The 10,851-nt window shown below is 37.6% G+C and overlaps 1 protein-coding gene across 1 annotated transcript in view; it reads right to left on the bottom strand.

The window, feature by feature from the left end:
* cep152 (centrosomal protein 152) overlaps positions 1–8,706 on the bottom strand; it is a 15,486-nt gene extending 6,780 nt beyond the window's left edge. Inside the window, 13 exon segments of the mRNA XM_008290763.1 lie at positions 285–539; positions 690–853; positions 971–1,062; positions 1,220–1,367; positions 1,543–1,743; positions 2,073–2,212; positions 3,372–3,512; positions 4,846–5,005; positions 5,492–5,788; positions 5,883–5,943; positions 6,059–6,168; positions 8,137–8,236; positions 8,422–8,706. Of these exon segments, the coding sequence (XP_008288985.1) occupies positions 285–539; positions 690–853; positions 971–1,062; positions 1,220–1,367; positions 1,543–1,743; positions 2,073–2,212; positions 3,372–3,512; positions 4,846–5,005; positions 5,492–5,788; positions 5,883–5,943; positions 6,059–6,168; positions 8,137–8,223 (1,856 nt within the window). The 5' untranslated portion in view covers positions 8,224–8,236; positions 8,422–8,706.
* Positions 8,707–10,851: the final 2,145 nt, after the last annotated feature.

Raw genomic sequence — 10,851 nt, 5'->3', positions numbered from 1 at the left:
ATCTCTCTGGCCTGTGGACATGAAGTCATAATTTATTTTTCATGATCATTGTATGCATCACAGCCATTTCATTTTTACCTTGTATTTATGCACCATATTTATCCACATTTAAACTCCTTCTTTTTTAAGCACACAGATGTTTTATGCCTGTTTGTTTCTACAGTTGGGTTAAAAATACCATAGGCATATAATATATTTAACTCTTTCAGATACTTTTAGAGATTTGTTATCTTAACTACACAATTTGGAAACTCACAGGAAAGCAGCTTCAATAATTTAGAAACTGACGGTTAAATCTACTTAAATCTGAATGACAGCTTTCAGGGGTAGTCCTCACCGAAGTGCTGAGCTTGACTTCATCTAACTCGGTCTGCAGCTCATTTACTCGACACTGACAGCGCTGGAGCTCATCCTGCAGCTGACTGATCTTCTGCCGCTTCCCCTTTAAACTACCCAGGCATCGCTGCATCTCCACTCGCAGCAGCCTTACAGCTTCATCCTTAGGCAGCTTGGTGTCTGACAGGTGAGCCAGGGCAGTGCTAAATAAAGTAAAAGGAAAAACAATTCCAATGGTTACAAATCGAGCTAGTTGACAAAGTTTGACAGTATGTGGTCGCACTCATGGCACAAAAAAGGATGCAGAGACATGTTAATGACCGCAATGACACCACACTATAATTATAGTGTACCTGTGAAGTGTGCCATTTTTCCTTTTTGTTTTCTTCAATCCTAGATCCACACAAGATTCAGACAGCTGGTTCTCCCAGTCACTGCTCAGGTCTAATGTAATAACACCATGTTTCACAGCAGATTCATACAGCGTTATCTGCTCCTTCAGATCAGCCATATCCTCCTTTGGGATAAAAATAAAAAAAACAAACTTTAGCCTCCCAAGTTTAGGGAGCCTTTTCTTCAGCAATAACATTTTGAGAGAAGTTCTTTTCTTGGGTAAAAGAATCAGAGAGCAAACCTGCAAAACTTTGTTCATGTTTTCACTCAATGCCTTGGCTGACTGAGCCTGTTGTAGTTTGATTTGCATTTGACTCATCTCCTGCACTGAATCTGTAGAGGATTAGCACAACAGATGAAAGTCATTTAGATGTGAGCAAAGTCAGGATATTTGCATGCAGGTGCACAAAGGTTGATCTAAATCATTCTGTGATTTCCACATAAAAGACAAAAATATCGTCTCAGTACAGATGTAGACGACTTTGCTCACTTGTCTGCAGCAGCTTGGCACATTGTTGTTGACTCTCCTCCAGACGCTGAGTGAGAGCATTGACAACTCTGGCTCTCTCTAGTTGCTCTTCTTCTCTCTGTCGCTCCAACTTCTTCACATGCTCTCGTAAGCTCTGACCAACATCAATCTAGAAACAGCAACAGCAGCAGAAACAATACAGGACATAAGGCTGTCTGCACGTGACTTTGACCATTTTAATGTCACTATATTTGTCACATTTAGAAAATTAGAGTGTTATGGATAGCTTGCTGATTCATTAATTGCATTCAGTTGCTGAAGCCTGTGACAATAAAACTACAGACCTGTTCATTCAAAGCCTGAGAGGTAGAATCCAGCTTCTGTTGCAGGGCCAACAGTGCGGCCTCATGCTGCTCCTTTATGATGGCAAGGTCTCTGTCATGCTGCTCTCGTGCTCTGGACAGTGTGTCAGAGCGACAAAGATCCAACATCTGCTGCTTCATGCTGTCCACTGCAGCATCCGCCACTCTCTGTTTCTTCATGTTCTGCAAACACACAAAAACTACTGAATACCCTAACATAAACAAACAATCCTATCAGAAGGTGCCAATGAAGATATACAGCAAGCACGAAGCAACAGAAACAGCATTGCTTTGCACACAATTGCACACATGATTTCCTGTCAGATTTGTCATTTTGTAAAGCTGCCACTGCTTTTGAATGCATTCATAATGTGACTGATCATTCCCTTCGCAAAAAAGCCCTTTTCTTTTACAAGTTTGTTTGTTAATTATAGATTACATTGTGTATAGCAGACTGTCTTGTATTTAGCCTTAAATAATAAAAAGAAGGAAAACACCAGCACAGAACTCACCTCTTGGTCTCTCTCATTGAGAATCTGTACTTGCTGCTCCATTGTCCTCAGCTTGTTTTGCATTTGAACCTCTCTCTCCTTTGCCTCTTCAATCAATCGACTTGATTCCTTTAGACTTACAGCGAGGCCATCCTTTTCATCTGTTAATAGTTTAAAAAATAAAATAAAAAATCATTATACTTCTACAAGCAGCACATGCAGAAAGAAAAGCAGGGCACGCAAAGACAGTGCAGGACACGCTGTTTCTATAAATAGCGCAAGCACTCTTGACAGCCACAAGAGGGCAGATATGTAACTGACTGAACACAATCCTATTTTATTTTTTAATTTATTGGCTTTAAATGGTGTATTTAAAAACTAAAAAAAAAACACTGAAAGCATACATATGAAAAAGCAATATATCTATAAACCATAAGTGCAAAACAAAGGTCAGGCATTGTGAAGCACTAACAGTCTCTGAGAATGTGAAGGAATTCTTAGAGAGATACACGGCTGACACAGAGAGTTACACTACAGATAAAGAGAAATTACTGATACAGTCCTAAGCGAGGTAAAAGAGAAACATAAAGCAATCCTCCCTTGACAAGACAAAGACAAAGTGTTCAGAACAGAGAGAAGTTGCCCCTCCACAAGTAGTGTAACAATATAAATACTGACTGTCCTTTTACTCAGGGACCTCCTCTCCCATAACCCTGTGTTGTGTGACATTCTGTGAACTACTGAACAAAGAGATGCTCACTCCAAGATCCTCGTTTTTAGTGTTGATTCTTCTTCACCCACAGGTGCTAATTTAAAATTCAAAGAGTTCATTTGAAATGAAATGAAAAATACTTTATTTATCCCAGAAGGGAAATTCAATCTTGTAAAAGCTCACTTTCTCTCTCTTTTTTTTTTAATCAATATAACATATATTCCACACAACAACAACAATAATCATTCAGTCAGTCAACCGTCAGTCAGTCAGATTTGTTTTTTAAGGTGATGGCTGTTGGTACGAATGACTTTCTGTATCTCTCCGTTCGACAGCGAAGCTGACGCAGCCTCCAACTAAACACACTCTGTTGATTCTTCACTGTGTTGTGGAGAGGGTGGGAAGAATCCTCCAATTTAATTTCCACAATTTCAATTTCTTTTTTCAATATATGCAAAAAGTGTAACAAAATTAAATTCCAGTCCTTAAACTATGACATAAGCAGTACTATATTAATACTATTCATATTACTTTACATGGCTTTATGCCGGCGGAGGACAGTGAGAGACCCTTCATTTTAAAAGGTAAAAAAAATGTGTGAAACATACCTTTGACAATTGCAAACTGATGCTCAAGATATCTCATATTACGCCGGGAATCCTCCAGTTTTCGCTCCAAGTCTTCAATTTGCCTCTGTTGAGCTTTGTTCAAAATCTGCAGCTGGGCGAGTTGCTCTCTGTCAGCATTTTCTGAAACCCAGATTTTCTTGTTAATTCAACACACCATCATCATCACTTTCCCTTTATTTAAAACGTGTGTGGACATTTTTATTTTCAGCAGTGTCAATGGAATAGGTGTAGTTTCTACAGTAGCACTTTAGGCCTCCTATTATGCAGTAGTAAACCTCTGATTGCTACTTGTCTTTACATGCTGGATGGACAGTAGAATCCCCAAAGGGTTGTAATGGGAAAAATACTGCATGAAGATACTGCATGAAGAATGTCAAAGCAAGTTTCATTAAGTTTCATTAAAGCTCAGTGGAAAGAGGAAATGTGTTTTCATAACATCTAGGTAAAAGATTAGTGACTGTACAGAAGGAAGAAGAAGCTGTTCATGTCAAGAAGTTTATAGGAAACACAGCCTTGTTGCATCCAATGTGTTTAGAGTTTTGATATCTTATCCAATGTGTTTAGTTCTCTAATGTCTGTGGATGAGTGCACCCTGTACCCCCAACTGTTGATTATCAAGCACGAGATCGTTATACTATCATTGCAGCAAAGGCCACACCTGTACATGTATAAGAATACCACACGTATGTGTACTCTCCTGCAGACTGCTTGCACTCTGTATGAGTGGTACCTTCAAAGCTTTGAATAAAACAAGACAAAGACAACTCAGACTTCTGGACCTTATTAAGATCATAGCAAAAATTTCGACAACAGGGTCAGCCAATAAAGCTTCTGACCCACGGCAATTAAAACTATAATGCAGCAAGTTATGTATTAGATATCTTTATGACACAGAAATATATTATAAATAGATCTAATTTTGGTCCTTGTCCTGTATGAGGAAGAACTTGGAGGGCAAGACAGGGTCTTTTGGTGAATCCAGGTGACATGCAGTGCTCTTGTTGGCAATCACGAAGAGCGCAACATCACAGACAATGTACAGTTTCTCATTGGCCACATTTTTTAATAATCTGAAAAAAAAACACTAAGCACTGGTATGGATAACAATATCTGTAATGTACAAGGCTGGTACATGGAACTAAACACCACGCAATTTTTTAACTCATTCCATCTTCCCAGCCTTTTCCAGTCAAAACACCCTATTTTCTAAATACCATTGCAAGTGTAAGAGTTGAGACCTAATTGCATTGCTCAGCCACACTTTGACAGCAGCTGTTGTAAACAAAAAAAAATTCTAAATCACTTGCACGGATTTGCTCTGCTAATTCAGAGCATTCTAAATTAAAATAGATGGTAACGGTATCACTTTTTGGTCATCATAGGACTGTGACTGACATGTCACTGCACTCTTGTACTATTAGTCCATCAAATAAATCAAGACTGTAGGACTTACGTTGTGTCGAATCAAGGAATTCTCTTTGTAGATGGTCAAACTGACTTTCTTGCTGAGTGGCCTGTGAGTTAAACATCTGTGGCTGATGAGCAGGATGGTGAGGATTGTAGCTGGTCTTGTACTGATTTATCACTCTGTCATCTGCTCCTGGCTTTAAATTCTGAAGATCAAAACACAGAAACACAGTACGGTTGAAAGCAAAATGTTATGTTCAATAACACAAGTTTGAACTAAATTAGAGCTAAACAATTCAACTGCTGTCTCTCAGACACACAATAAAACTGCACAAATTATAGACTGCCAAATAACAAAATGTTCATTTTAAAAAAATTAAGAAGAACGTAAGTATCATGAACTGTAAACACAAGTGGGCCAAGCGTGTTTAAAATTCAAATATATATATGATAAAATGTGGAGAATTTTATTTTCAAGGGTTAGAAGCTCTCTTATATCTTTTTTATTATTGTTTATTCAAATTGCTGTGGGGCATAAGATTGTAAAGCAGTTGTACTACACATTCTGTTTCGGACCAGGACAGCAATCACTGCAGCAGACTATCAAATCATTTGAGATTTCTATCATTGAAATAAGCCCTTGGGACCCTGGAGTTAGTATGTGGTTTGTGACAATGAAATAATTCACTCACTTGAAAATGGCTTTGCTTGTCCCTATATCCTCCTTCTCCATTGTATTCCACATGGTTGGGTTTGCTTTGAGAGTATGAGTTGGACTCAAACTCAGTAGAAAAATCACAGGTCTCTGTAGATTTCTCTGTGCCCATGCTCGTGCATGTATAATCTCCCTGTATGAACTGATGATCCTGGTTCCAGGTGTGAGGCAGAGGTTCGCTCGGAGGGTGGCTTTGATGTCCATTCATATGAACACCTCCATCCCCATAGGCGTACTCATCGTGAGAGCCTTGATCATAGTCAACTTCATAGTTCTTCAGAGAGACATTAAAAATAACAGATTGTTTTTCTTTTAGAACCTCAGAGAGAGAAAAAAAAATCTATTATCAACACAAACCAACACTCTACCTGTGCATGAGAGGTGGGCCTTGGATGATCAGCCCATTGCTGAGTCCACTTGGACTGTGGGCTGAGTAGAGATGGCAAAATGCATGATTATATTACTGTGCTGTCATGGTACATCTGTTTGTCTCAAAACAGTTCTCCAAATCTGAGATTACTAATGTGTCAACAACGTGTGTTACCTGTTGCCAGTGTTTTTATTGCTGCAGGTAGAGCACTCTAACTCTGGGGAGGAGGAGTCGATGCTGTCCTCCAGCATGTCATCAGGCAGGTCTGTGAGCAGTTTGTGCAGCTGTAGAAAAATAGCACATGGAAATGAGTCATCAACGTTGCTCCGCAACCGAGTTATAAAGTAACACAGACAGGAAAACAGAGAGGCAATCAATGACAGCCTGTTAGGGGGCATATTTGTAGAGTTTTGATTTTTTTTTTTTTTTTTTAAATAAAAAATTCTCATTTTAAAATATTTGTTACATTAAAATTCATTGCACAATATTTTGAAAATATTTGAAAACCAAACTAATTTTTCTGAGTGGAAGATGGCTCACTGTAGCTGATAAGAACATTTTGTCTGTAAATTTAAGTATAATTGACTAATTATATAAGGCATTTATGAAGCAACGATCCCCAACATTCTCTGGATAAGACTTCTCAGATGTATGGATCTTTTTCTTTTACATCTCATTATTAATTAAGATCATCACTCCAGTTAAAATAAAGTTCTATATCAAACTGGCAAACAGCAAGGTCTTGTTAAAACATGTTCTGAATGTCACAAAAACAAAAAATTCCCCTCTGTGTCAGTAACAGACTGACCAGGCTTGCTTTACAACCAGCCATGTGTGATAGAACAAGCAAAGCCAGCTGGACTTACTTCCCACAATGACCGCTGAATATTCCTCAGATCGTCCACTGTGTCCACAACCAAAGGACCCATATTATCCCACTTGCACATTAACAAAGACTGAATACGCACTTCTGCTTCAGCTGTGAAGCCACAAGACCTCCTAGCCTACTCTGTCTGCAGAGAAGACCTTCTGAGTAAAACATCCAAAATGCGCCTGGCATGTTGTCGGCTCCCTGTGGTATTGCTGTATTTTGCTCCCAAAGAACTCCATTGTTCAAACAAAACATATAGCAAGGTTAACTGGAGCAGAAACATTCCAATTACTGGTGGCAAACATTTCCATGTGACCAGCTTGTGTATAATAAGTAGGCTACACCAAAGGAGAAAAAAATAAATACATTTAAGGAATATTATTTAAAGTCCCATTCTTCTAGGTTTTGAAGCCTTTGGTAAAATGTTCAGCATCTTCATTCTCACTCTGCTCAAGTGAGGTCAAGCACAGACGCAAAGTAACCTACATGGAGAGAATGTAGGAAAGCCACAGTGCAGAACGAGTTTCAGTGTGACACACCTGGAAGGAGGCCCTTTCCTTGAACCAATAATAGCTCAGGTTAATGGCAGAACAGACTGTAGGTGTGAGTAATAACACAACGTGCATGTGTAGCTGTGAAGCTGGCAGTGATTGCGAAATTTTAAACTATGCACACGTCACAGCTTCCCCAAACAACACTGTGATCTCCAAAAAACAAACAAGAACAAGTCAATTTAAAGTCCTCAAAAGGGAGCAGTACAATTTGATTTTAAGTCTATTCTGGCTCTGTGCTACATGTTTGAATTTTGAACCCTCTTTTTCTACACCGAGACACCTCAAATCAGAGAATCAGCTGCAGTTTAAAGTCCCATAGTCCAGGATTAAAAACACAGGGGGACCATACTTTCACTGCTATAGTCTCAATGCTTTTGAACAAACTCCCATTTACAGTTAGTACAACTCAGTCAGTGCTTCAGTTCAAAAAGCTTTTAAAAACCAACCTGTACAAACAGGCATCTGCATAACATTTTATTACGCCTTTAGCATTATTTTATGTGTGTGTGTGTGTGTGTGTGTGTGACTGTGTGCATATGCAAACATGCCATGCATAATCACAGTCATGGAAACATAAATTGAAACTATTAATGCCTTTAGAGGTGCACAAGACACATATTGTCTCTGTGGTTTGAGCATGCTCGAAACACGCGCTTTGCATCTGATGTGTTGGGTAGAGGATGGTCAACAACATGAACAGTCAAGAAACAAACCTCCTTTAACAACATAACAACGGCACACAACTGGCAAAACAACTGAACACTAACGTAACAGCAACACAGATGCTGGGCCAACAGTTTAAAAATGTATCTATGTGTGTGTTGCACCTCTTGCTCTCTTGCATAGTCCTCCTGATCGTATTCTTCTTCATCATGCTGGGTTTGAAGAGCAGCACTGTCAAAATCAATGGACATGATGCACAGCCTGCTGGGAAAATAGGTACAACAAATTCAACGGGGGATAGTCACGAAAGACAACAGGAATGTTATTTGTTACGTTTAATGGTTGAAGTTAACTCACAGTAACGTCACAGTAACTAACTATACAAGTTTACTAAATAATTCGGTCACGGGCGCATTGATTTCAACCAGTCGAACATACTTTTAGCTTACCTGTTGGTCAAAAATATGCCAGAAGTTTGCTGAGCTGCTTATTCCTTTATCTGAGTAACGGTGGCCTGTGTTAGCTTCCACTGCTAGCAACGCTGCTGTTTACATTAGAGAGCAGGGACTAGCTAACTAGTGTCAACCCCGGCCATGTTCAAAAAAGAGGTGCTGGTCATGCTTTGAAGACCTGCGCCAAATACATCTGAACAGAGAATTCGGCAGCTAATAAAAACCTTAGCGCCAGTTTAGGTGCATTTTACCTTCCAGTAAACTTCGTAAAGCCCAACGCTAACTGCTGCTAACCGGCTGCACGTCCTCTTTAAGCAGACTCGCCCACTTTGAAAAGTCGCGCGCAGTAGCAGCGCGAAACCATAGCGGCTCTTTGTGGCAGAAAACTTTCACAAACTGACAGTAACCACAGACAAATGTCAACACAGCTAATGACACGCTATAAACACACACCTTTCAGCTAAAAAAAACAGTCTCCGTATCAAACTATGTATGCTCGATGCTATTAGGTAAACGTTGTTTTTACTAAAACCCCGGAACTAAGAAGCTAGCTAACCACGTCTCTATAGCAACAGCGTTCAGAGAATTGTGGGTAGTGTAGTCTTCGTGATTCCTTGGACATAGAGCTGTCAAGATAAAAACAAATAAAATTAAATTAAAATAAAATTTATTACGATGTGAGCAGTGGTGGAAGAAGTGTTCAGGTCATTTACCTAATTAAAATTAACAGCATAGCAATGCAAAAATACTTCATTATGATTAAATAGAATTAAACTTAAGTAAAAATAAGTCATCATTAGCAGCAAAATGTAAATAAATTTTATGGTTGTGGTTCGGTCCCACTGATTGATACCGTATGCTAAGTAATTATAGTAGTAATTATAGTAATATACTAAGTAAAATAACTAAGTAATAATAGTAAAGTATCAGTTTGTCACCAACATGTTACTGTTGTAACTGTTACAGATGGAATTAGTTAAAACTACTTTATGTACAGTTTTATGCACAGGACATCAAGAAACATGTAAGACGTTTTGATCAAGAGATTTACAAATATGCATTTTAAATTTAAAAGTCTGACGACTGCAAATTAAAAAAAGAAAAAATATATATATGTGTGTGTAATTTTATGCAAAACAAATATTACTGAAGTAAACTGACCATAAAAGTATATAGAAAAGCAGCATGTATGTATGTATGTAGTCAGAGAGACCTCTATTAGATTGTTTTTGTTTTTCTTCTTAAACTCAGGGACCTAGATGCAGCAAATGACCACATTTGTCTTAAAGACAACATATTTAAAAATAATAGGAATAATAGGTTTTTGAAAATATATAATGTTATGACTCCATCTTGTGGTGGCAATGTCTCACAGTAAAGCAGTAAGGGGTAAGACAGTACAGTAAACTATTTCATTTATCTTTCCTAACATAATCGTTCACAACCAAACAGCAATCATATAAAAATGCATGCATCAACTGTGACTCTTACGCTTTTGGACATTTGTTTCTCACTCAGCACAAACCTTTCTTACTTGTGATACTTACAATACTTATTACTGTGAGCTGTATGCTGAGGTTCTTTCCTCTCTCTGTCACGACAGACACTGGATACATATATTTATAAAGTAAAAAAATGAATAAATAGTTTTGTCTATAATCCAAACTATTTAGTTAGGTTAAGAAACCAGAAATGTTTAAATTTAACAAGCTGCAATCAGCAATTTTGACTTTTTTTTTTTATTTAAAAATGATCATAACTGAATAATCGGTAATCACAAGAGTTGCCATCAAATGTATTAGTTAACAACTGATCGATTAATCATTGCAGATGTATGCAGATCTATACATTCATTATACAAATTGTAAGATGAAAAAGAAACAAATAATGATGTTACTAATTTACAAATACAGTGTAGATGACTTGTTATATTTACCTTTTCAGTTGCACATGCATAGAATAGATGAGAGTCTCTTTGCTTTAAAAGATTTTCCAGCCCTTCCTGTTGTTTTACCACCTCATATTACTTTCTTTTAATGTGGGATGTTGTGTTTTTAGGGTAATTTAGGTTTTAAATTTGATTTAATTTATTGTAACTCCCAACTGCTGTTGTTTTAGTTGATAATGTGTTTTTAAACTTGAAATGCTCTAATGAATGCTTTTTAAAACTTTAAATGTTTCTTCAACTTTTTTTTTTCACTTATTTGTCTATATTGTAAATGAGGCCTCCATACCTCAGAGTTCTCTAAATTTAAATAGTTGAATGAATGAATGAATGAATGAATGAGTGAGTGAATGAATGAATGAATGAATGAATGAATGAATGAATGAATGAATGAATGAATGAATGAGTGAAAGAAAATAACGAACCCTTTTTTTTTTAATCCTTATTGTTCTTTAAATTATTGCTGAAAGTGCGGCTATAAA

The sequence above is a fragment of the Stegastes partitus genome, unplaced genomic scaffold (genome assembly GCF_000690725.1).
Source record: "Stegastes partitus isolate 25-593 unplaced genomic scaffold, Stegastes_partitus-1.0.2 Scaffold694, whole genome shotgun sequence".
Classification (NCBI taxonomy): Eukaryota; Metazoa; Chordata; class Actinopteri; family Pomacentridae; genus Stegastes; species Stegastes partitus.
The sequence above is the reverse complement of the archived record's forward strand: the minus strand, read 5'-3'. Positions and strand labels throughout refer to the sequence as shown.